The following is a 25,931-nucleotide window of genomic DNA, read 5'->3' on the forward strand; positions in this document are numbered from 1 at the left end:
CTCAAAAAAAGTCCGAGAAAGCCTTTTCAGAATCCAACAGGTCCCCTTAAATATTTACATCACATTTTATCAAGAAGAACATGAAGAAGAGAGAGAAAAAAAACAACTGGCATTAAGTACGAAGAGGCTGCAAGGTAGCAAAATGCAGGAACAGAAATATTCTCTAGCGCAGTGGTTCTCAACCTTTTTAATGCCGCGACCCCCAACCGGTCGTAAGTCGAGGACTACTCAACGGGTGCAGCACTGTTTGCAGAATGGGACTTTTGGCGGGCTCAGCAGGGCAGAGACAGCCTGGACAATTCCTACTGGCTTTTGAAAGCCAATAGAATTAGACTCTATTCAAGAGAGTCTATTCTATTAGCTTTCGAAAGCCAATAAAATAAAAGGGAGTAGCACAGCTAAGAAAAGGGGGGGGGGAATGGCAGACTGCGTTGTTTGGCGACCCCCGTGAAATGGTCGTTCGACCCCAAAGGGGGTCCCGACCCACAGGTTGAGAACCGCTGCCTTAAATATTTACATCACATTTCATCGAGAAGAACATGAAGAGAAAAAAAAACAAAACTGGCATCATGTACAAAGAGGTTGCAAGGTAGCAAAATGCAGGAACGGAAATATTCTCTAGCGCTTAGCTCCTCATCCTTCCCGATCTGCCTGCGCAACCTCAGCTTACAGTTTCTGCCTTTCGGCTTATTTTACCTACCAATGTCTCTGGGTGCAGCTATGGGGTGGATGGAAAACTGCAATCGCTGCAAAAATAATCAAGGGTAGAGGCCTACCCCTCTTTTGGTAATAAAAGGCACAGTCTAGGGGCAGCTTCTATCACAGAGTACACACAGGAGCCCATCACAAGGATTCCAGCGCCTCGCTTTCCCCTCCCTGCCGTCTTGCCACGATACTTTCACCTCGTCTTGGGTAGCTGGGCTTCTTTAAGACTATCTCTCGGCTGGATATCCTGGTTACGATTGCTTTAAAAGCCCGTCTCATTCAGGGCATCGTTTGGGCACCTGAGCCCATGCCAGGCGCGCTCTTCAAGCCATTTCCACCGGCAGGAACACGGAGGTTATTTCGCTCCCCGTGTCGGGCTCAGTAACGTCCTGAGCGTTCAGCTAGCTAAGTTCAACTGGGTGGGAGGCTACCACCCGGCCCATAGTGCAAAGCGTAAAGAGGGCATCGGAAGACATCCCCCCCACCCACCCGCTATCGTACATCTATTGCTGTGGTTTTTCAAGAGCCAGGGTGGGGAGGGGGTGTGTGAAGGTGGCCTATTGCTTTTGGGGTGCTGGAGAAAGTCCGAGGGTTTGTTAGCTCTTGCTTTGAAAATTCACGGGTGGGGGTGGGAAGGGGGGGGAAAAGCACCTTTGGAGCTGTGCAACCTTTTTGCTTTAGAAGTCAGAGAAGTATTCTTGAGGCCCCAGGTGAATTATAAAAGGCGTCACATCAAGTGGCTGGCAGTAAGGACTGTCAATGAAACAGCCGCCTACAGCGCGGGAAAGAGCAGAGAGGCAGGACAAGGGAAGGAAAAAAGAAGAAGAAAAAGGAAGGTTAATTTTATATATATATATTTTTTAAAAAGGGACAGCACTGCTTTAGTTTCTCTGCTCTTTCCAGCCGTGGGTGGCGTTTCCGTTGCCACAGGGCGCCCGGGAAATCTAGTTCTAGCCACTTGCAAATGCCTTCACCCCTCTGTACCTTTCTAGGCAAAGATTGGTCTGAATCTCAAACACGCACACCAAAAAAACCCCAAACAATTAAGGTAGCTTAGGAATGGGTTTGTTGTTGCCCCCCCCCCCCGGTAAAGCAGAGAAATGTAAAATATGCAGCAACAGGGCAAAAGTTACGATGTGGTTAGTAACTCCCAACATGACAAAATAAATCAATAAAAATAATAATAAATGGAGAGGGGGGAATGACTTCATATCAATTATTGGAAATGACGGCCATCGCGTTGGAAAGAGCAGAGCGCTCTAGTCTAGAAAGCCACTAACAGCTAGGAGAGGACCACTCCAGGAAGCAACTTCTCCAGAACTTCGTGCTGGGGAAGAGATTTAAGAAGCGGATTTGGAAGAATTTTGTGGCCTTCCACAGAACTGCCACCTTCCGGAAATCGATCCGACCGCCAAATTGCAAGGAACCAATTGATCTGGGGTCCTCGGCTTCAATCGCTGTGCTTTTCCAAGCTCCATGATGGCGCCTTTTCATCCATAGGCCAGCAGACAAGTCCGTGGTTTACCAATCCTGTTCTCCCGTGGGAAAAGACAGCACACCCCCCCCCCCCCGAGTAGAATTAGGGTCTCTACCCTCCCCGCCCGCCCCCTTTGAAGGCAGGAACAGACGCAGGAGTACCCACAACGGGGTGGTGCTGCTGCGCTGATCCGCAAAGGACTCCCACTTGGATTAAAGCATCACAACCCCGAGCGGCAAGCGAAGAAGGAGCTACACCACCAAGGACGGGGACAAATAACTGGAGGAGCACATTCCAAGAAGCACAAGCCGTGTCTCCTTTTCTCCTTTCCAAAACCAGCTGTGGTTCCTTTCGGGGTCTGGAGTTCTCCATCCGCAAGGCAGCTCCGTCTGGCGCCGAGGACGGACTCATCCCCTGCTCACCCGCCTTCTCTCCGTCTGCCCCGTTTCCCCACTCCCGCCCGTCGGTCCGTAGCATCCTTGGAGGAGCAACTGTTTTGAAAGGGGAACCACAGATGGACAACTTTTGAAAAGAGCAACGGGTCGCTTGCACTGGGTGGGGTGGTGATGCCTTAATAACCGTCAATTCCTCGTTCACAGCTCTTTCTGTACCCCCAAAACAGCAGGGGAGCCGCAGGGGTGTCCCCCCGTGTGAACGATGACCTTTTTTTTGTACGGAAATTCAAGGAAAGAGGCGTGAGATACCGGCCTATGGCTGAAAGAGTGAAGTATTCACAGCAGTGCTGGACGACACCAGACAATTAAAATAGCGGTTTTTCATGGGGGCTGTTGCTGCTTCAGATTCTTCGAATTGCGCAAGGCTACCGAGGAGAATGGGGAGAAACGCGTCAACGGGCTTTTAAAAAGAGGCCACAAGAACCGTTTCATTTACTCGAGGTGGGTTTGTTTTAAGAGCTCTGGCGTGGAAAAGGTCCAAATTGTTACAGACCTGAGCCATCGGAATCCCCGTAAGACATGGATAAAAGCTAATGGCTTGATCTCCCGCAAATGATTTCACCGAATATTCCGGCTGGCTTAGCACAAAGCAGCTTTTTAATAAGGTGTGGGGACTAATGAGCAGAAACCCTGGACAAATTCCAAGGCCTTCTTAGTTCCAAAATCAAAAGAACTCAGAACAGAGAAAGAAAACCTTGCTGGTTGTTGAGAGTCCAACATTAAAAAACCCCGATTCACAAGGGCCTGAGGAGAAAGCCACAGGTAGAGACGGCCAGGTGCAAAAACACAGGTAAGACAGTCTTACGTATCCCCGTCATGCACAAAGTCGTGGGAAATGCCCTTGCGTTGGAGGTAGGTGTCCTGGGAAGAGACCCCACAAAGCCCTAATGCACTGCTAACCTTAAGAGGCAATCTCTCAAAGAATCAACCAGATTACAGAAACTTCCTTGAGTATAAAACTAACTTTTCACCTTCCTTTCTTAAGAAAAGAAAAGTAATTTATTGGCGTGTCAGTTCCTTTTAAAAAAAACAAAACCCACACACAGAAAAAAAATCCCAAAACAAGAACACTGCATCACATAAACCTAAAATGATAAAAGATTTGGGCCCAGGGCTTGGTATTAGGAAACAGGCCAAAAAAAATAAAAAAAAAATACTCTGTATTACAACAAAAACTGGTTTTATTTTGTGATCAGCGTTTGTATAGTCTATACATCTTTCACAAGGTTTTACATAATTCGGATTCCGTTCAGTTAAAAACAAAAGCGTCTAAAGTTTTTTTTCCCTATAACAAAAAGTCGATATAAGTTATTCTGGAGGTGAAGGGAAAGGGGGGGGGGAATGAGGTAACCATTTTCACAGACCATAGTTTCATGTATGTGGTTTTTTTTTTCCTTCTTCAAGTTTTTTAAGAGGACGAAGTTTGCGTTTTGTTAAAACAAAAATTAAAAAAAAAAAGAAGTGGAAAAAGATGGATCTTTACAAATGGTTTTTGCTCAAGTGTGTGAGTGTGTGTGTCTTTCCAAGAAAACCAGGATTACAAAAAGGTAGGTAGACTAAGCTGAGTGTCTTCCTTCTAACATCCTGTTGTGTGTGTGTGGAAGCCGGATAAGAGTCTCAGCCGATGGCTAAAAGAACGAATAATGGGGCATTGGAAAAGTTGGAAATTTCATAACTGGCAACAGAAGCATTCTTTTGGGCAGACCTATGGAAGAAAGCATTTGGATAAATCTAAATGTCCGAGAAAGGTAAGCTACAAAAGGAAGGAGTAGAAGGAAATTGGGTTTGCTCTCCTAATTCTCCCCCACATCTAAAGACAGAGGTGTCTCTGGGTCAACGTTAATCCCTTCCATCACCGTTCCCAAGATCAAAGAGATCCAATTCCTTCCCAATGGACTTCTCATCCTGAGAAAGGGATCCTACTAAGCGACCCGTTTCAAGAGCTTGGCAAGTCCACGCCCACCAGGCCGGCAAAGTCTGACTGATCTTGTGCTGCAGACCAGCAGACCCATACTGCACAGCCTGGCTCCCAACCCAGAGTGGGCGATTCGTTCCTGGATTGATCGATGGATTCCCCCACCCTCCCCAGGGTGGGAAAGATAAGGAGGGCAGGGTGTTTTTTGAAGGTTTCTCTTTGCCCTAGTTTTAAAAAATTCTTGTGGCCTCGCGAGAATCTTGGGAAGATGCTCAATTTTTTTTGTTGTTGTTTAAGCAAAAAGTACCAAAACGAGAAGGCTTCCATGGATGGTCTCTCTCTCTGAATCGTTTCCCCCTACTGGTCTGTTTTTTTAGAAATCAGAAAGCAGCAACAGCAGTTTTTTTTTTTTTTCCAAACAGGATCAAACATGGTCAGAGTGATTTTTTTCCCCCAACATGCAAACAGCTCCACGCAGGCAGAGAAGAGAGAAAAGGACAGGGGTGGGCGGGGGGGGGGGTGTCACAAAATCAGGAGCAGTGGCCGCAGCCCCAAAACTCAGCACCACAATCAAGCGACTAATTAACCAACTAACCAACTGATCCATCAGACATTTCCAAAGGACAGAAACAAAACCAAGGAAGGGGACCCGTCAGAGTTGTTTATGCAGAGGAAGAGGTAAGCATTGCTCTGCATAAGCTGTTTGGAGTCAGCCATGGACCGCTTCAGTTAGCACGGGCGCGGAGGTAGGAGAGGAATAGAATAGAATAGAATAGAATAGAATAGAATAGAATAGAATAGAATAGAATAGAATAGAATAGAATAGAATAGAGGAATAGAATAAAATAGAACTAAGGAATAGAATAAATAGAATAGAATAGAATAGAATAGAATAGAATAGAATAGAATAGAATAGAATAGAATGGAATGGAATAGAAATAGAAAGAATAGAGTAGAGTAGAGTAGAAGAATGGAATGGAATAGAAATAGAATAGAAAGAATAGAGCAGAGCAGAGCAGAGTAGAGTAGAATAGAATAAATAGAATAGAATATACAGAAAAATAGAACAGAACAGAAATATAGAAAAATAATAATAGAATAGAATTAAGGAATAGAATAACAGAACTAAGGAATAGAGTAGAGTAGAGTAGAGTAGAGTAGAAGAATAGAATGGAATAGAAACAGAAAAAAGAGTAGAGTAGAGTAGAAGAATGGAATGGAATAGAAATAGAATAGAAAGAGTAGAGTAGAATAGAATATACAGAAAAATAGAACAGAACAGAAATATAGAAAAATAATAGTAGAATAGAATAGAATAGAATTAAGGAATAGAATAAAATAGAACTAAGGAATAGAATAGAATAGAATAGAATAGAATAGAATAGAATAGAATAGAATAGAATAGAATAGAATAGAATAGAATAGAAAAACAAGTAGAGTGTAGAGTAGAAGAATGGAATGGAATAGAAATAGAATAGAAAGAGTAGAGTAGAGTAGAATAGAATAGAATAAATAGAATAGAATATACAGAAAAATAGAACAGAAATATAGAAAAATAATTATAAGAATAGAATAGAATAGAATAGAATAGAATAGAATAGAATAGAATAGAATAGAATAGAATAGAATAGAAGCTGGAAGGGACCTTGGAGGTCTTCTAGTCCAGCCCCCTGCTCAAGCAGGAGACCCTATACCATCTGAGACAGCTGACTGTCCAGTCTCTTCTTAAAAACCTCCAGTGATGGAGCACCCACAACCTCTGGTGGCAAGCTGTTCCCCTGGTTAATTGTCTTCACTGTTAGGAACCTTCTCCTTAATCCCAGGTTGCTTCTCTCTGATTTCTCTAAACTGCCAAGGCCATGGTCCCAGTCTTTTTTACCAGGAACGCCTCAATTGATACTTGAATCAAACAAACCATAATTTACATAGAGAAAATTTTTACTTCATTGCTCCTGCGTATTTTTGAACGAAATCCATTGGAACTTTTGCAGCATGATCCCTCTGAAAGGGTTTGTTCCAATCTTGGGGCAGTTGCTTCACGTGATTAGCAGGACATTATGAGATTGAGCAAGGAAGATAGATAGCCCATAGTTCCTGGGATAAATTCATGGTTGCAGGAAGATGGGAGAAATCAGAGTGGGATCCTTTTCACATATGTGTAGCCAACATGTAAATCAACCAGTGGGTCATGGGACAGACCAGTTGCTTATGTCAGTAGAAAAGTCTTGTGAAGTTAAATCAAAGGGTGTAGACCAGGGGTAGGCAACCTTGGCTCTTTTATGACTTGTGGACTTCAACTCCCAGGAATGGCTGGTTCATCATGGCTGGCTCAGGAATTCTGGGTATTGAAGTCCACAAGTCATAAAGGAGCCAAGGTTGCCTACCCCCTTTATAGGGTCTCCTGCCTGAGCAGGGGGTTGGACTAGATGACTTCCAAGGTCCCTTCCAGCTCTGTTATTCTATATTCTGTAAGGCATTTTTTTCTGATCTTGCACATTCTCTATCATCCTATTCTATTCTATTCTATTCTATTCTATTCTATTCTATTCTATTCTATATTCTATTCTATTTCTTATTGTATTTTATTCCATTCTATTCTATATTCTATTCTATTCTATTCTAATTCTATTCTATTCTATTCTATATTCTATTCTATTTCTTATTGTATTTTATTCCATTCTATTCTATATTCTATTCTATATTCTATTCTATTCTATTCCATATTCTATTTTATCCCATTCCATATCTATTCTATTCTATTCTATTCTATTCTATTCTATTCTATTCTATTCTATTCTATTCTATTTCTAATTCTATTCCATATTCTATATTCTACCCCATTCCATATTCTATTCTATTTCTTATATTCTATTCTATTTCTTATTGTATTTTATTCCATTCCATTCTATATTCTATTCTATTCTATTCTATTCTATTCTATTCTATTCTATTCTATTCTATTCTATTCTATTCTATTCTATTCCTTTCTTATTCTATTCTGTTCTGTTCTATTCTCAATTTGGGGGTAGGTGAGAGAGAAAATGGGGACAGCAGACTGGACAGCCCCATTCCTTTCCCAGATCAGCTCCTTCCCAAGGCACGGAGAAAGAGGGACTGTCTAGTCAAGGAAAACATCCTCAACAAAGTCCCGGGAATTAAAACTTTCTCCCAACTCCAAACCTTGGCTTGACTCAATTTATTTCCAGCATCTCTCAGCTGCCTGCCCCCCCACCCACCCACCCTGTTTTTGCAGAGTGTTTATTTCTTCCTTAGGGAAGTTGGTAAGATTAGAGCCGGGACACGCGGCAATTCAACCAGCTTGCTTTCGAATTTGGAGTTAAAACCTCCGGGGTGCACAGTCAGGGGCCCCTTGCACTAACCCATTGGCTTCCCTGGGGTTCAGAAGGGGCTCCCTCCAAGAAGATTGGGCAATGCCGTCGCACTTCCGTGCAGAATCTCCTGCAAGGGCCGACTGGGAGTGGGCAAGCAGGTCATGCAGAGACACAACGGGCAGCTGCAACCATCGCTGACTCCAAAGGCCGTCCTCCTCGGCATAAAACTACATTCAAAGTCATCAAAGGGCCAATCATTTTTTAAAGAAACGATCCAGGTTTTTTTAAAATCAAGCACCACGGGGAGGGTCCCCGTCCAAGCCCTGCTGGGGATGGGGAGCGAAGGGCAGACCTCAGCAGGGCCAGCTGGGGACAAGACCACCCTGTCTTTGGGAGAGGGAAAAAGATGGGGAGAGGAGAGCACGGTTATGCCAACGGGCGGGTTTTCCAAGAACGGCGGAGTCAGGACACGCCGCACGGGGAGTCCCCGACTTACAACGGTTGGCTTTAGTGACCCGTTCAAAGTTACGTCGCTGAAAAAGAGGTGATTTTATGACCGTTTTTCACCCTTGCGACCATTTTTCACACTTACATTAAAGCATCCCCCCATGGTCGCCTGGTCAAACTTCAGACGCTTCCTATTTACGACGGTCGCAGCGTCCCCGGGGGTGTGTGGGTCACGTGACCCCCTTTCTGTGACTTTCTGACGAGCCCTTGGGGAGAAGCCAGATTCGCTTCCCAGCCGGGTTGCTAACTTATCCATAGTGATTCGCTTAACAACGGGCCGTAAATTGGGGGCAACATTCACTTCAGAAAGGTTTTCACAGGGATTCCAAGCTCGGTCGTGGTTGTAAGTCGAGGTGCAGGGGAATTCTTAAGAGAATTCCAGGGAAGAAGCATCGGCTTCTACCAATTCCAAAATGTCTTCCCTGGCTCTTGGAAGTTGCTAGGCCAGGGGTAGGCAACCTTGGCTCTTTTATGACTGGTGGACTTCAACTCCCAGAATTCCTGAGCCAGCATGGGGGAACTATGCCCCCCTTTAGGACTCGTGGACTTCAACTCCCAGAATTCCTGAGCCAGCCTGGCTCAGCTTGGAAACCTCTCCCTTTCCCCCCAGCGTGGCTGGCTCAGGAATTCTGGGAGTTGAAGTCCACCAGTCATAAAAGAGCCAAGGTTGCCTACCCCTGTGCTAGGGCCTCGCGGCTGAAAATCTGGGCCTCTGGACTCTGCAGGATTAGGCCGGGCGCCCACAAACAGGACCCTTATCCTCTTCTCTCCTGGGGGCCACAAACATCGAGGGCCATGCGGGCTGTGTGGTGGCAGCCCCTTTCTCCAGTCTGGTGTCCCTCCCTACCGGTTCCCATCTGCCCCCAGACAGACTGGGGAACGATGGGAGATGCAATGGGAAGGCCCACCCTCGGAGGGGGTCCCAGATGCCCATGGGAAGCCTACAGCATCTCAGGACCTTGGTGAGCCAGAGAGGGCCGGCGGGAGAGAAGCCAACGTGGACTCTGAGATAGGACGAAGACTTGGCCCTTTGAGTGGCTTTGAATGGAGCACAAAATGGCCATTCCGAAGGCGTGGGAGACACGGGCTACCAGGTCCGGCGCGGGGAGGAGGGGGAGGAAAGGAAGGAGGGAGCAGGCAGTTAGGACAAGCAGCTCTTTGGCAGTCAGGCAGAAGCAAATTAAGAGGAACAAGCCACAGCGAGAAGAGCAGCTTGGCTGATGGCCGTCCAGGAGCCCCCCCCCGCACTTTGCCTTCCCCCCTCCCCCCAAAAAGCTGGCCTGAGAATGGGGAGATATATTTGGTAGACAAGGAAAAGGGCGGGACCTACCATAAGCCGGGGCGGCGGCAGCGGTTGCGTTGTATCCGTAGGGTGCCGCGTATCCTGCAAGAGAAGCAGAGAGAAATGGTGACAGGTTTCCCCCCCTCTCTGGTGGGCACGGAGAAAAGGGGCAAGGCCAGAGATGCCCGCCGGTCGTGTGGTCATCTGAACACATAGGCTATGTATATGCATACATCCGAACTAGACTGTGTTGTTTCTCTGGGCCTGTGTGTGTATGTGGGTATATGCATACTTTTTGGGGGGGTTATGTTTATGCAGTGTATCTTGGAGGCGGTTACCCTTTGAGAGCTATAGGCAATAAAATCTCATTTTAATGTATGCTGATTAGTGTACATTTAAAGTGACAATAAGGTTATTATTCTATTCTATTTTCTATTCTATTCTATTTTCTATTCTTCTCCTTCTCCTTTCTATTCTATTCTATTCTATTCTATTCTATTCTATTCTATCCCATTCCATATTCTATATTCTATTCTATCCCATTTCATATTCTCTTCTTCTTCTTCTTCTTCTTCCTCTTCTTCTTCTCCTTTCTATTCTATTCTATTCTATTCTATTCTATTCTATTCTATTCTATTCTATTCTATCCCATTCCATATTCTATTCTATTCTTCTTCTTCTTCTTCTTCTTCTTCTTCTTCTTCTTCTTCTTCTTCTTCTTCTTCTTCTTCTTCTTCTTCTTCTTCTTCTTCTTCTTCTTCTTCTTCTTCTTCTTCTATTTTCTATTGTTCTATTCTATTTTCTATTCTATTCTTAATTCCATTCCCTATCCTATCCTATCCTATCCTATCCTATCCTATCCTATATTCTCTATTTCTATTTATCCTATCCTCTATCCTCTATCCTATCCTATCCTATCCTATCCTATTCTATTCTAGTCAGGAGTGCTAGTTTGCTGTCAGTTTATATTCTGGGGTCTTGCCTGTCTGGCTGGGTGGGGTCTTAGGGAGTCTTTGATTGGGCTGTTTACTAATGGCCATTTCTGGATTGGGGTCCTGCTTCCTGGATTCTTGGTCTGAAGTGAATCTATGCTGATCTGCTTTCCTGTTGGTGCGCTGGGGTCTTTTTCTCTTTGCGGCTGGTTGATTGTCTCTTTTGCATCATCTATATAATGTCTACGTGTCTATTGATGGCTGATTTGTCAGAGTGCCGGGCTTCTAGAAATCTCCTGGCATTTTTGGATTCGGCCTGGTCTAGGAGGGTCACACTTCCCCAATTAAAACTATGGTTGAATCTGTCTCTGTGTTGTGAAATTAAAGTGAAATTTTCATCAGGCTTCTGACTGCCAGTCGGTGTTCCTGTCTGCCTTCGGCCCATCTTCTGCCTGTCTGTCCTACATAGTGGTTGTTGCACTCCTTACCCTGTATGTTGTGGATAACTCCTGTTTTTTTCCTCTGGGGGTGCTGGGTCTTTTACCCATACGAGGTAACACTCTAACCAGGTAACAGAAGCCTGCATGCGGCAAAGACTTGAGGTTGGTTTGTAGTTTGGGAACCACAATTTAATTAAAAATGGGATTTCAGCCCTCTAAAGCAGGACTCTCCAATCTTGGCAACTGTAAGACTTGTGGACTTCAACTCCCAGAATTCCTCAGCCAGCAAAGCAGGAATTCTGGGAGTTGAAGTCCACAAGTCTTACAGTTGCCAAGGTGATCTAAGCAGCCATGATGACTCAGAAAAGGCCTCCTCCTGTGTGGGAGTTCAGCCTCACGGTAGGGCTTGTTGTTCCCCTGTAAACAACCCCAGAACAACCCGGGCGGGTTCTACCTGGTGCCAGGTAACTGGTGGCCGCTGCTGCCCCGACAAACGCCCCCCGCATGGGAGCCCCTCGTCCTCTCCCTCGTGCCGCCGCAGACATGGCTGTGTTTACAAGCCCTCCTTTGGTCTGTGGAGAGAGACAGAGAAGGGTGAAGGCCAGCAAAACTCACAGCGGCGGCTGTTGACGCGCTTCCTTTCATTCTGTAACCTTCAAAGGGGGGATTCTGGTCCTGAGGTGGGGGTCAGGATGGATTGAAGGACGGAGCTGGAAGAATAGAATATGGAAGTGGAGTGGAGTGGAGTGGAATGGAATAGAGTATAGAGTAGAATAGAATAGAGTAGAGTAGAGTAGAGTAGAATAGAATAGAATAGAATAGAATAGAACAGAATAGAATAGATTAGAATATGGAAGTGGAGTGGAGTGGAGTGGAGTGGAGTGGAGTGGAATAGAGTAGAGTAGAGTAGAGTAGAATAGAATAGAATAGAATAGAATAGAATAGAATAGAATAGAATAGAATAGAATAGAATAGAATAGAATAGAATATGGAAGTGGATTGGAGTGGAGTGGAATGGAATAGAGTAGAGTATAGAGTAGAATAGAATAGAGTAGAGTAGAGTAGAGTAGAGTAGAGTAGAGTAGAATAGAATAGAATAGAACAGAATAGAATAGATTAGAATATGGAAGTGGAGTGGAGTGGAGTGAAGTGGAGTGGAGTGGAGTGGAATAGAGTAGAGTAGAGTAGAATAGAATAGAATAGAATAGAATAGAATAGAATAGAATAGAATAGAATATGGAAGTGGATTGGAGTGGAGTGGAATGGAATAGAGTAGAGTAGAGTAGAGTAGAGTAGAGTAGAGTAGAGTAGAATAGAATAGAATAGAATAGAATAGAATAGAATAGAATAGAACAGAATAGATTAGAATATGGAAGTGGAGTGGAGTGGAATAGAGTAGAGTAGAGTAGAATAGAATAGAATAGAATAGAATAGAATATGGAAGTGGATTGGATTGGAGTGGAGTGGAATGGAATAGAGTAGAGTAGAGTAGAGTAGAATAGAATAGAACAGAATAGAATAGATTAGAATATGGAAGTGGAGTGGACTGGAGTGGAGTGGAATAGAGTAGAGTAGAGTAGAGTAGAGTAGAGTAGAATAGAATAGAACAGAATAGAATATGGAAGTGGAGTGGAGTGGAGTGGAGTGGAATGGAATAGAGTAGAGTATAGAGTAGAATAGAATAGAGTAGAGTAGAGTAGAGTAGAATAGAATAGAATAGAATAGAATAGAACAGAATAGAATAGATTAGAATATGGAAGTGGAGTGGAGTGGAGTGGAGTGGAGTGGAGTGGAATAGAGTAGAGTAGAGTAGAGTAGAGTAGAGTAGAGTAGAGTAGAGTAGAATAGAATAGAATATGGAAGTGGATTGGAGTGGAGTGGAGTGGAATGGAATAGAGTAGAGTAGAGTAGAGTAGAGTAGAATAGAATAGAATAGAACAGAATAGAATAGATTAGAATATGGAAGTGGAGTGGACTGGAGTGGAGTGGAATAGAGTAGAGTAGAGTAGAGTAGAATAGAATAGAACAGAATAGAATATGGAAGTGGAGTGGAGTGGAGTGGAGTGGAATGGAATAGAGTAGAGTATAGAGTAGAATAGAGTAGAGTAGAGTAGAGTAGAGTAGAGTAGAGTAGAGTAGAGTAGAGTAGAGTAGAAAAGAATAGAGTAGAATAGAATAGAATAGAATAGAATAGAATAGAATAGAATAGAATATGGAAGTGGAGTGGAGTGCAGATGGCTTTCTCTTCCCCACGATGCTGTCACGAAGGGCCACAGTTTGTCCTCTCCTGCTCTGCTCAAACCCCTCCCTCAATTCCCCCCAGCTGGATCTACTCCCCTCCCTTCTTCTCCAGCCCAAAGCCTCCCCCTCCCCCATCCATTTCTTCTGGGTTTCTGCTGGTTTCAGAAGCTTGCAGATCCACCTGGGCCGCCTCCCCTCTCACCTGTGGGAGAATCTTTTTCTTCTTGTTGGCAGCTGCGTTGGGGCCCGAAAAGAGCTTCTCAAGAGCTGCCAAGGCAGCGCTGGCCTTGGCTACTTTCTTGTTGGGGCCAGCCCCTCGGAACCTCTGCCCGTCGACTTCTACCTGGAAGCGAGATTGGCAATTGGCACCCAAGTTGGGCGTCACCCCCAGAGGAAATCCCAAGCCCGGGGGTGGGCGGGTGGGTGGACGGGGGCCCTCCTCACCTCCATCACAAACCGCTTGTCGTGGCTTCCTCCCGTCTCGGAGATGAGCTCATATTTCAGGCCTCGCCGCTTCTCGTTTAGCTCCATCACCGGATTCTTGCCGCTGGCTGTGAGGATGGGACCCTGAGTTCGGACCTAGGAGAAGCAGGGAGGGCTTGAGGGCAGCCAGGACCCCCACGGTTTCATCCCGTGGAACGTAGGTAAGTAGGTAGATAGGTAGGTAAAGAGACAGACAGATCGACAGACAGACAGACGGACATGTAGGTAGGTAGGTAGATAGATAGATAGACAGACAGACACACAGACGGATAGATAGATAGATAGATAGATAGATAGATAGATAGATAGATAGACAGACAGACACACAGATGGATGGATAGATAGATAGATAGATAGATAGATAGATAGATAGATAGATAGATAGATATTCGATAAATAAATAGGTACATGATGAATGGAATGGAATGGAATAGAATAGAACATAGAAAATAGAATAGAATAGAATATAGAAAATAGAATAGAATAGATATGTATGCATGTAGGTAGACGATAGATAGATAGATAGATAGATAGATAGATAGATAGATAGATAGATAGATAGATAGGCAGATGGGTAGATAGATAGATAGATAGATAGATAGATAGATAGATAGATAGATAGATAGATAGATATTCGATAAATAAATAGGTACATGATGAATGGAATGGAATGGAATAGAATAGAATAGAATAGAATAGAATAGAATAGAATAGAATATAGAAAATAGAATAGAATATAGAAAATAGAATAGAATAGAATAGAATAGAATAGAATAAATATGTATGCATGTAGGTAGATGATAGATAGATAGATAGATAGATAGATAGATAGATAGATAGATAGATAGATAGATGATGGGTTGGTGGGTGGGTGGGTGGATAGTCAGACAGACAGACAGACAGAGCTGAATAGAAGGATGGATAGATGGATGGATGGAAGGAAGGAAGGGAGGGAGGAAGGAGTGGAATATGGACAGAGGGAAGGGAAGAGGGAGGAGAGAAAAAGAGGGAGAGAGAAAGAGAAGGACAGACAAACAGAAAGGGAAGATGGAAAGACAGAATGAATGAAGACAGGCGATTAGAGACGACAGAGGGATGGATAGATAAGACAGATGGAGAAGAGAAAGCAAGGAAGGAGCAGCTCCAGATTTGTCTATCCCCCCCACCCCAACCCCCCCTTCAGGAAACAGCTCTGGCACAATTCATACAAGAAAGGGATGCAGTTCGTTCCTGGACCCACCCGTGGGTTTTTTCCCCCTACAAATATCGTGCTCACGAGCGTTTTTCACACCTGGTGACACCCCCGTATTTTTCAGGAAACGGCAAGCAGCACAGGGGACCTCCCTGTTTGTGGAACGATGTGACAGCCTGGGGGACCCCCCCCCCGCTCCTTCAGGGCTGCCCTCCACAGGCCGGCATAGCTTGGCGTCTCTAGGACGGTTGCCCCCCCCCCCTTCCACCCTCCTGGGACAGAAATACTGGAGAGGAGGCAGAAGTTTCCAGTTACTCCGGGGCGCCTGCTCTGACGCTGAGCAAGGGGAAGATCACGTTACTCGCCGGGTGTCCCAGTGTCCCTCAGCCCACACAAACTGCGGCAGCCGAAGTCTGGCGGCGGTGGTGGTGGTGGTGAATGAAACCATTTTGGTCCTAAAACAATGCCTTAGCTTTTTTCTCCTTTTGTGAAAAAGAGCAAAGGGAGAGAAAGAGAGTGGCAGAAAGAGTGGGGCAAGTAGGAAACGAAGCATCCTCCTCGGGCGCGCTGGAAGGGCTTTGCACACGAAAGACAACCCAGTTTTGGGTTTTGACCACTGAGGCCCTAAAGAGCCATAAAGGGGTCTTTAGGGGCTTTCTCTCCGGACCCAGAAATTGGCACCTCACTTTCCGTTTTAAAAAAGGGAAAACTTTTCGATCTCATAGAGAATAAACAAGAAATGCAAAGAGGGAGGGAGGAAAAAAGGAAGGGAGGAATAAAGGAAGGAACGAAGGAAAAGAAGGAGGGAAGAGGGAAAGAAGGGAGGGGGGAGGGAGGGAGAGAGGAAGAAAGGAAGGAAGGAAAGGAGGGAGGGAAGAAGGAAGGAAAGAAGGAAAGAAGGAAGGAAGGAAGGAAGGAAGGAAGGAAGGAAGGAAGGAAGGAAGGAAAAAAGAGAAAGAGTGGGAGGGAAGGAGAGAGGGAAGAAGAAAGGAAGGAAAGAAGAAGGACAAGAGGAAGGGAAAAAGGAAGGGAAAAAGGAAGGAAGGAAGGAAGGAAGGAGGGAAAGGGAAGGAAGGTGAGAGATAGAGAGAAAAGAGAGGAAGGAAGAAGGGAATGGAAGGAAGGAAGGAAAGAGAGAAAGGAAGGAAAGAAAGAGAAAAAGAAAGAAAGAAAAAAGAGGGAGGGAAGGAAGGGAGGAAGGGAGGAAAGAAGGGCAGGAGGGAGGGAAGAAGGAAGAAAGGAAAGAGAAAAGAAGGAAGAAAGAGGGAGGGAAGGGAGGAAAGAAGGGCAGGAGGGAGGGAAGGAAAGAAAGAAGGGAAAAAGAAGGAAGGAAAAAAGAAAGAAAAAAAGAAAGAAAGAAAGAAAGAAAGAAAGAAAGAAAGAAAGAAAGAAAGAAAGAAAGAAAGGGAGGAAAGGAGGAAGGAAGGAGACGCACCTCTAAGGTTGCAGAGGTATCAACCGTGGAATTCCCATTATTATTGCTTGTGTTTGAAGACACAGTCTCATTTTTCCCTTCTGTATCCGACTTCTCATCGGAGCTGGTGCATTCCATGTCTGCGTCGAAGCCGGTGGGGTAGCCCATCGCTTGCAACACCTGCGTAAATTGCCTTGATCAGGAGACCGTTTCCTTCGGCACGAGGCCAAGCCAAAACTTCATCCCCTGGTCTCAACCTGGCCGACTCACCTTTACGGCCACGTGAAGCTTGGCCGTCTTCTTGGAAGGTCCTGAGGCTTCGTAGGTCGTTCCGTCCACGTCCACGGACATGGTGAAGACCGGGGCGTGGACGGGCCCCGACTGAGAGAGGAGCTTGTACTGCAGGCCGGGCCGGATCTGGTTCAGCCGCATCAAGGCATTCATGAGGTCTATTGCTTTGCTGTCAAGGACTGTTGGAGGAAGCCAAGGCGGAGACAAGACTCAGAAGGGGAGAAGCTGGGAGGGCTACGTGTGTGTGTTTGTGTGTGTGTGGCTTTGCTTCACTCCTGTAGCTCTTTGAGAGTCTTGCAGGTTCCCTTGTCTCAGAGAAACTAAGCAGGGTCAGGAGACCACCAGGCGATCCTAGAGCTGAAGTTTAGCCAGGAAAATTGGAAAAAAAATAATAATCCAGAAAAAGGAGACCACTCAATCACTTCCTATTATTGTCTGAATGGAAGAACTGGAATAGGCTAATGTTTTCCAGAACCAACTTTCCTTCCCTTTCATTTTCCTTTCCTTTCCTTTTGCTTTCTTTCCTTCCCTTCCCTTCCTTTTCTTTTGTTTTATATAGTTATGTTTTAGGTCTGTGTCATGTATGTGTTTCACTTTGAGAGCGGTCAACTAAATTTCATTTTTTTAAAAAACAAGTTTTATTAGTTTTTTTTCATTTTACAAACCAGTGCTTAAGAATCACTGTGGTGGCAGGGCAAATCAATTGTCCAAATACAAAATCATACAAATACTAAATTTCATTTTTGATGTATGCCGTTGTGCCCACAGTAAAAAAATGACAATAAAGGTTATCTTATCTTTCTTTCTTTCTTTCTCTTTCTTTCTTTCTTTCTCTTTCTTTCTTTCTTTCTTTCCTTTTTTCTTTCTTTCTTTTTGTCTTTCTCATTCATTCATTCATTCATGTATTTAATTTACTTCTTCGTTAAATTTAATTCCCTGAAACCACCTCTCAGACGAAGTTTGAAATTTGTTTGAAAGCTTAACACCCAGCACGTGCAAAAAAAGCAAAGGTTTTATCCAAATCCAAAGCACCTACAGTGAGGTTTGGGAAAAAAGAATCTAGCAATTTTTATACAGAGAAAAATAGGGATCTTCTAGTTTTACTTGTTGACTAGAGAGAAGCCAAACAGGTAAAATCAGAGCTGATTGTGGCCGATTCAAGACGCAAAGAAAAGCATCTTCTGCCAAGCACTGGAAATATTCAAAGGACTCATTCAGCATCCACAATTGGAACTCGGTCCTTAAGCGAAGCAATCGCTGAGTGAAACCACGACTGGCTTCGCCGTCTTACTTCAGTTTTCCTTTGCGTTGTAAACTGGCCGTAAATGCAAAGACCGGTTGCCAAGTGACTTTTTCCTCACCGTCGTTAACTGCAAACAGTGGCCAAAGGAGACAGTCGATAAACGAGGGCCAGAAATTCACCATTGCAAGAATTAGCTAACAATGGAAGGGAAACGAAGGGCAGCTGGGAAATAAACAATGTGGCAATAATGAACAGGGAGGAGAACGCATCCTTACTTTTCCTCAAATTCCTCTTCATTTTCTTACTGGGGTCTTTCTCGTCCCCCAACCCGTCTTCGAAAGGCCTCTTGAGGGCAGAGGAAACTGGGCCTAGAAAGAGAAAATGCTTTTTTTTTTTTAATTGCATAAAAGGAAGAGGCGAGCGGCGCTGATGGATATGCTGCAGCTGAGCCACGGAAACAGCGTTGGGGAAAAAACACCCCAAAGGTGATTTTTTTTTCACCAGGCCACTGGACTTTTTTGTTTTTCCTTCGAAGACGTTTCGCTGCTCATCCCAGAAGCTTCTTCAGCTCTGACGGGATGGTGGGGGGAGTGGAAAGATTTATACTCCTTTTAGAGAGTCATTGAGGCCACTTGGAGGCTTTACCTGTCACCTGAGCAGTGCAAATGGGAGTGGAGAAGAATGGGGAAAGAGTCTGGGTGGTCTGCATCTCAAACTGAACCACAAACGGTTCCCGGAGTCTGCGATGTTTTCTGGAAATCCATTCGGGAGTATGTAAGGAGTATAAACCCTTCCATTCCCCACCTTCCAGTCAGAGCTGAAGAAGCTTCTGGGAAGAGAAGCGAAAGGTCTTCAAAGAAAAACCAGACAGTCCAGTTGCCTCTTGAAAAAGCACCTTTGGGGACAGCTATGACCTGGAAGACGGAGAATGTCCGCAGACATTGAAAAAACAAACTTTTGCATCAAGAAAGATTGGCTGTGGGAACCGCTCTTTAGATGCAGGAGAGGGGAGGGGTTGTTTGGGAGGGGGGGGGGAAATCTCTTATTAAAAATATATATAAACAAACATAAAAAGCCCTCAAAGAGGAGAAATAAAAAGTAAAATATAAACGAATCAATGAGGGAGTTTAAAAACGTCGCGGAGATTATAATTTTCCAGTACATAGTCAATTAGTTGCAATTAATTAGTCCGTGATTGTATCGCTGGAACAGACTGTGATGGAGATCGGCTGTTGAGGAAAGGGAGAATGAACAGAATAACAGAGCTGGAAGGGACATTGGAGGTCTTCTAGTCCAACCCCCTGCTCAGGCAGGAAACCCTAGACCAAGGGTAGGCAATCTTGGGTCTTTTATGACCCATGGACTTCAACTCCCAGAATTCCTGAGCCAGCCAGGCTGAGGGGAAAGGGAGAGGTTTCCAAGCTGAGCCATGCTGGCTCAGGAATTCTGGGAGTTGAAGTCCACAAGTCATAAAGCGGCCTAGGCCTAAGGTAGCCAACCTTGGCTCTTTTATGACTCATGGACTTCAACTCCCAGAATTCCTGAGCCAGCCAGGCTGAGGGGAAAGGGAGAGGTTTCCAAGCTGAGCCATGCTGGCTCAGGAATTCTGGGAGTTGAAGTCCACCAGTCATAAAAGAGCCAAGGTTGCCTACCCCTGCCCTATACCATCCCAGTCAAGTGGCTGTCCAATCGCTTCTGAAAAACCTCCAGTAATGGAACACCAACAACTTCTGGTGGCAAGCTGTTCCACTGGTTAATCGTCTTCACCGTTAGGAAGTTTCTCCTTAGTTCTAGGTTGCTTCTCTCCTTGATTAGTTTCCATCCATTTGCTTCTTGTCCTGCCTTCAGGTGAACCTACCTTCTTTGTCGGCCCCCGACCACGAATATTTCTGGAACAGCTTATTGGAAGGGAGAGGGTCCATCTCCAGCACCTTGTAGATTTGGCCAAAAGCCGAGAGTCTCAGGGCATGCTGGGGGAAAAAAAAAATCAAAATGGGTCAAACACAAAAGGACATTATTTGGCGATTCAGCCCCACTCCGAGGCCAAGGAGCACACTGCTCCAGAAATTGGGTGGCTTTCAACCCATCACCCCAAGAAACGGCTTTGGGTGTCTTTAATCCATGAAGACACTCGTTCGCCATTGTGGGAGGGGAAAAGGAGACCAACCTAGGTGGCTGGCACATTTTACCTGGGCACTATGGGTTATGGCTTCCCTTTGTGGAACAGTCAGGCTAAACAAGGCATCCGTTGGCTCTCGCTCACAAGGGTCATGTACACCAGGCCCACCTAGACACAAGATGGAGTTCAACCCTCATCCTTTTCCAACGGCCCTCAAAAACCACAACCATGGTGCCACAGAACAACAAAAAAGAGCTACGCGGGAGGAAAAGGGCTAGTTAGAGATGGGTGTCTCCTACACCATGAGTCCCCAACCTATGGTCCACGGCCCGGGCTGTGGGCTCTTGGCCAGCGAGCCGCAGAAACGGCTAGCCAGGGCGCACACATGTGGCCGCACATTTCCTCACTTGCACTAGTGCCTGCAGCCGTTTGCACATGCGTGTGGGCATGAATGGGAATGCCAGCACGGGGCAGGTGTCCGCAGCCTGTTTGCGCATGTGACGCTAGCCTGGGCGGTTTGCATGGCCCATTTGCGCATGTGTGAATGGGCCGCTAGCCGCCATGAGGGGTGTGCGGCCGTTCACGCAGGCGCACGGCACCAGCGGATGCCACATGTGCGAATGGGGCTGCTAGTGCCGTGCCAGTGTGCGTGGCCCCGTGCGTCCGTGCGTGCACACCAATTTTGAAGCTGCTCTCCTTCCCTCCGGTCCTCGGGGCCAGAAAGGTTGGCGACCTCTGTGCTACACAATTTTATCAGTTGGATTGTATCCGGTTTGACTATGGGATTTCAAGGGAAGGTCTAAAGCAGGGGTAGGCAACCGTGGCTCTTTTATGACTGGTGGACTTCAACTCCCAGAATTCCTAGCCAGCCATGCTGAGGGGAAAGGGAGAGGTTTCCATACTGAGCATGCTGGCTCAGGAATTCTGGGAACTGAAGTCCACCAGTCACGAAGGGGCCAAAGTTTCCCTCATGCTGGCTCAGGAATTCTGGGAGTTGAAGTCCACCAGTCATGAAGGGGCCAAAGTTTCCCCCATGCTGGCTCAGGAATTCTGGGAGTTGAAGTCCACATGCCTTAAAATGGTCAAGGTTGAGAAACACTGTCCTACTTTGAGAAGGCCGCACATCTTCTGAACTCGCAGGATCAGCAAACCACAAGGCCGCTCTCCAAAAGGAGACTGGACATGCTAGAGTGATCCATCAATGCACGACTGGTCAACCTCCGAGGAAGAGGTTGGCAGATCTTACCTGGCAACAGGATCCCTGAGGCCAAACACTCCAACACTCGCCGGAGAGCTTCCCCGGCACCCAGCGGCCTGTTGCAGGTGCCAATGGCTTTCTCGCACAGCAGCTCCAAGGGCTGAAAGACAACTGGATGGTATAAACTAATGGTATAAAAATAACATAGGAAGACAAAACAGACGGATGGGCAGACAAGGCAAGCCCAGCCACGAGGTCAGAAAGGCACCAAGTAATTTCTATCCATCCTAGAAATCCCGCCATCTTCTTGGAGATATCTGAACGTTGGATCCAGCCAAGGAGAATCATAACCTCGCCATCCTCTTTTGGCAACTGGTGTTATGAGACCCACCCACCACTAAGCGTACAATGGGCACAGTGGCACTACAGGTGATCCAGATTCAATCTTTACGTCGGAACATAAAACAAACATTATTTCTGTAGAGGACATTGCGTTGGCAATCGATCAAGTAGCACATCAGTTTGGGACCAGAGAGAAAAACCCCTTGTGTGGAATATGTTAAAAAAAAAAAAATCTAGTAATATTCCAGGATGGGGAGGGGAGGAAACTGCACAGTAGCAGAGATGCTCCTCACCGCTGATGTGACTCAGTTGGGTAATGAAACATCTGCAAGCCAACAAGCAAGCTCAGAAGGCACCAAGACCTCCACTGTTCAACCCTGAGCTAGATATTTTCTCTTCTACTGGTCCACCTCCAGTGGGAAAAGCTAGGACCTCTGTACTGGATCCATCGCTTTTGGGCCAGACGCTTCCTTGCAGGAAACTATTTTGAGGTCCTCTCCTCACAGGCGTGGAAACCTGGTCTTTCTTGCCCACCAATGGAATAAAGCTTGGAATTGATGCTCTTTGTTTTCAACAGACCTAGCTTAGGAGACAATCCTGGACCATGGATGGTTGATGATAGTTCTTGAGGTATGGTTGAACTGGGTGCTTGCCCTGAAGATTCTGTCTCAGGGCAAGATAACCTAACCCACGGGTCGGCAACCCACGGCTCTGGAGCCACATGTTTGCTCTTTGAGCCTTCTCCTGCGGCTCTCAGCCTCTTCCGCCATTGCAGAGAGAGAGAGAGACAGAGAGAGGCACTTGCTCTTCCCTTCTCTGTCTCTCTCTCTCTCTCTCTCTTTGTGTGTGTGTGTGTGTAAAAAAGAGAGTGGCCTCATGCTGTTCTCCGACAAACTTATTGGGCGGGGCTCCTGCCTTTGCTGCGTCTCTGCAGGAAGCAGCAGAAAGCTGCATCTCTCTCTCTCTCTCTCTCTCTCTCTCTCTCTCTCACACACACACACACACACACACACACACACACACACACATACTGAGAGGGGGAAGAGGGCTGGCACACCAAGGGCAGGAGAGAGCCAGCCCAATAAGAATGTGTGTCAGCTTGTTGGAGAACAGCGTCAGGCCAGCTGACCAGGTGAGCAGAAGATCGAAAAGAGAGGGGGAGAAAGAGGGGGGGAGGAAGAGAAAGAGAGGGAGAGGGAGGGAGGGAGGGAGAGAAAGAGAGAGAGAGAGCGCTCATGCCCAACAGCCTCTATTTCTTGTTAATTAAACTCTTCAATCAAGCCCCACCCTCCGGTGCACATGCCCACGAGTTTTGCGGCTCCCAGTGTTTTCTTTTCTGTGGGAAACGGGTCCAAGTGGCTCTTTGAGTGTTTAAGGTTGCCGACCCTCTGACTTAATCCCAATAGAAGGTACTAATATCTGCAGTCAACAATTGTCAAGGATGATTTATTTATTTTTACAAAAGGAACTGGCTGGTTTTGAAGGCAAGGATCTCAAGTGCTGAGGAGGAAAAAATCAGAAGAGGCAAACTACATTTTTTTTGCAAACAGAAAACTTTGCAAAGGCGGACTAAGCGACACTTACCCAGCCTTTCAAGGGGGCCCAAGTAGGAACTCTGTTGCATAAATCCCTCAGGATCCGTAGCACAATCACACAGGATTTGAGCCCGTTCGCTCTGGCCTAAAAAAAAAACCAGAATTGCCCCGTTCTTGTCTGCAGGGTGTCCAACCTAAACAACTATGATTTATTTTTTTGTAAAAAAAAAAATGAAAAAAAAAAAAAAAATAAACTTTCGAAAGGCTACGATAGGTAAGAACAAAAAGCCCAACCTGAAACCATTTGGCGTGTCGCAGAGACGCCAAAGCGTCGAGGCATTTTTGCCTGTTGAGTGAATCCGAAGGCTCTTTCGCCAGGACACTGTCTACTGGGAAAATGGGAATATGAGAGAAAACAAAAAGAGACATGCAGAGTTGGATCAAGCGGACAATTCTGTCGCCCCACACACAGAACAAACGCCAGCAAGACAGAAGGGTTCTTAATAAGACGCCCAGAATTGCACTGACTTCCATTTTAACTCCGTAATTTTCGTCCTAGCAAGGAGGCATCGTATTTTTTTTTTTTAAACACGTATGCCAGGTTCTTCTTTTTTTTAAAAAAAAATAGTCGTAAATAGGCGTGTGCACCAGAAGCAAAACAGAGGCTATTTGTGTTTTTTTTCCAGCGTTTGCAGACAATCTGGGATCTTATTAATTGGTTAAAAAGAACTTGGGGCAGACCGTACAAAGTGTGGTGCTTTGAATCATTCCCAGCTGCGATTTCTCAAGGCAAAGGGAAAATTAAACCATCGTGGAAGCAGAGAGACTTAAAAAAGTCTCGAGGGCTAATTTCCAAAAGGCTCTACGTTCGGTTATGTTAGATTCCCCTACTTTTTCATCAAAGCAATACTCAGAACCCCTCGGAACCAGGATGCGTGGAAAAGCAGGAACCTGCAGAGAGAACTTTTGATATTTTAAATGTTCTCTCCGTTGGACATCTTCACAATTTGGATAAGACAGCAACAGATCACTGACATTTACCCTCTTTTTCTTCGGAAGCCTTCTACGTTGGCGTGGCCCACAGCCGTTTTAAGGAGGCAAGTCTGTTGGTTTTGTCGCTTCCCTACCTTTTTAGATAAGACATGGATGGACTGCAGCAAACAATAAAATACTTTGTCTGTCCATTAGGTGGAATAATTTTTTTTGGGGGGGGAAAACATTTGCTGAGAGAGATCTGTGAACAAATTCTTGGACTCATCCCCGGTCGTCAGATCAGAGGCTCTCTGGAGAAGATTCTGTATCCAGAACTTTTAAGAAGTTTTGCCTACCAAACCTGCTAAACTGGCATGAATCCGATCAGGACCCAGGCAGTTCACATCTTCAGCTTTGGATGGATGGAGCTGAGATGGTGACCAACCACATCATTTTTTTTTATTATTATTTTTTAAGGCAAGCCAATGTTGTGTTTTGAAGTTGCAATAAGAATTACAATCTTTTCAAAGGTGAGCAAAGAGCTTCCACAAGCTCTTGAGAAAGAAGCAACTGGGGTGGAAGCTAAAGGTGTGTTTGTGTGTTCTTCTGGAAAAAAAAAAGTTCTCCAGAACAACTGCTGTTTCTCCAGCTTTGCTTTTGGGGAAAGGAAGCAACTATTGGGTGTGACTGAACACACAAGGAGACTGCTAGCTGGGAAGAGCCAGTTTTGCAACGGAAGAGTACCACAATGGAAATTGTGGTTGGGAGGGCAACGTATAGTTTTGCATTGTGTATTTGTATTTTCTTGTGTTTTCAGCAATGCCTTGGCAACTTTACCACTTGTGGACTTCAACTCCCAGAAGTCAACAAGTCGTAAAGTTGTCAAGATTGGAGCCCCTTGCTTTATTCAACCATGGGCCCGCCGAGGCATAAGAAAGCAGAAAAAGAGAATAAACCTCAAAAGTCTGTCTTGCATTCCCTGTTGTTGCCTTGTTGAGGAACCACAAAGCCTCACACAGTTACCGTCAACCCTCTTATGACCTTTGCAGCGCTGCTTTTCGGATTCGGTGGAGGGTTATTGGCGTGATGGGTCTGTAACACACCCAATAAAAGCTGCAAAGTCATCAACAGGATTAGCCCTCAAGTGGCTCACAAGCACAACACGGACACAACTCTAGTTTGGGGGTTTTGGTTTGGTTTTTGTTTTTCCAGGAAAAAAAAAGGAAGTTAGCCGTGGTTGTTTTTTTTCTCCCCCCAACTTTTTCTCTCTCCCCAAACAGCTCCTTCTCCTCAGAGGGGAAGGACACTGCTGGTCACTGTCCATGGATAACTGGGATCATTTGGATCATATCAAGTTTGTTTGTACTTCCGGGAAGGCGAATGGAGTTTTATTTGTTTGTTCATCAAATTTATAGAGCGGCATTTCACAAATAACGATCCAGATGCGGCGGAAAGATCTGCTCAGATCTAAGCTTTGTACAGCAATCGGTGAGTAAACATAAGACTTTGCTTGAAAGGTGTTAGGAGGGGAAAAAAACAACTACAGATTGTCCGTCTCCAAGGCCATCTCGCCAACCATGAATGGTACTAGCATCTTCCTTCACTAATCGTGCAGTTCGGTAACCATTAACACAGAGCGAAGGAAATGCAAATGGCGGACGGTTTTTGAGACCCACACCGGGGCTTTCTTCTGTCTTAATGGTTCACCTGGAGGAAGGTAAGCTTCCCCTCAAAGGGCTGGTTAATACTTTCTGAAGGAGCCATTCAAGAGGTTGAGGGAAGACCTTGGAAAACAACAGGGGTGGGGGAGAAGTTATGCTGTGGTGTTTTCGACAGGTTGTGCCTCTTGACTGGAG

At 45.5% G+C, this 25,931-nt stretch overlaps 1 protein-coding gene across 6 annotated transcripts in view; it reads right to left on the reverse strand.

The window, feature by feature from the left end:
- Nucleotides 1–390: 390 nt before the first annotated feature.
- LOC120298121 (spermatid perinuclear RNA binding protein) overlaps nucleotides 391–25,931 on the reverse strand; it is an 85,872-nt gene continuing 60,331 nt past the window's right edge. For 3 of the 6 annotated variants that reach the window (XM_039321500.1, XM_039321498.1, XM_039321499.1), the window contains 13 exons: nucleotides 23,398–23,492; nucleotides 23,153–23,248; nucleotides 21,275–21,386; nucleotides 20,099–20,196; nucleotides 19,768–19,879; nucleotides 18,185–18,277; nucleotides 16,646–16,845; nucleotides 16,397–16,555; nucleotides 13,731–13,865; nucleotides 13,489–13,629; nucleotides 11,500–11,617; nucleotides 9,722–9,775; nucleotides 391–1,477 (listed from right to left, as the gene is read on the reverse strand). In XM_039321500.1, the coding sequence (XP_039177434.1) occupies nucleotides 1,383–1,477; nucleotides 9,722–9,775; nucleotides 11,500–11,617; nucleotides 13,489–13,629; nucleotides 13,731–13,865; nucleotides 16,397–16,555; nucleotides 16,646–16,845; nucleotides 18,185–18,277; nucleotides 19,768–19,879; nucleotides 20,099–20,196; nucleotides 21,275–21,386; nucleotides 23,153–23,248; nucleotides 23,398–23,492 (1,508 nt within the window). In that variant the 3' untranslated portion in view covers nucleotides 391–1,382. Of the gene's footprint in view, nucleotides 1,478–3,800; nucleotides 4,343–9,721; nucleotides 9,776–11,499; nucleotides 11,618–13,488; nucleotides 13,630–13,730; nucleotides 13,866–16,396; nucleotides 16,556–16,645; nucleotides 16,846–18,184; nucleotides 18,278–19,767; nucleotides 19,880–20,098; nucleotides 20,197–21,274; nucleotides 21,387–23,152; nucleotides 23,249–23,397; nucleotides 23,493–25,931 lie in introns of those variants that run through there. The other 3 variants (XM_039321501.1, XM_039321503.1, XM_039321502.1) reach the window with 3 other exon arrangements.

Source organism: Crotalus tigris, unplaced genomic scaffold (genome assembly GCF_016545835.1).
Source record: "Crotalus tigris isolate CLP2741 ecotype Arizona unplaced genomic scaffold, ASM1654583v1 scf7180000023746.1698619, whole genome shotgun sequence".
NCBI lineage: Eukaryota > Metazoa > Chordata > Lepidosauria > Squamata > Viperidae > Crotalus > Crotalus tigris.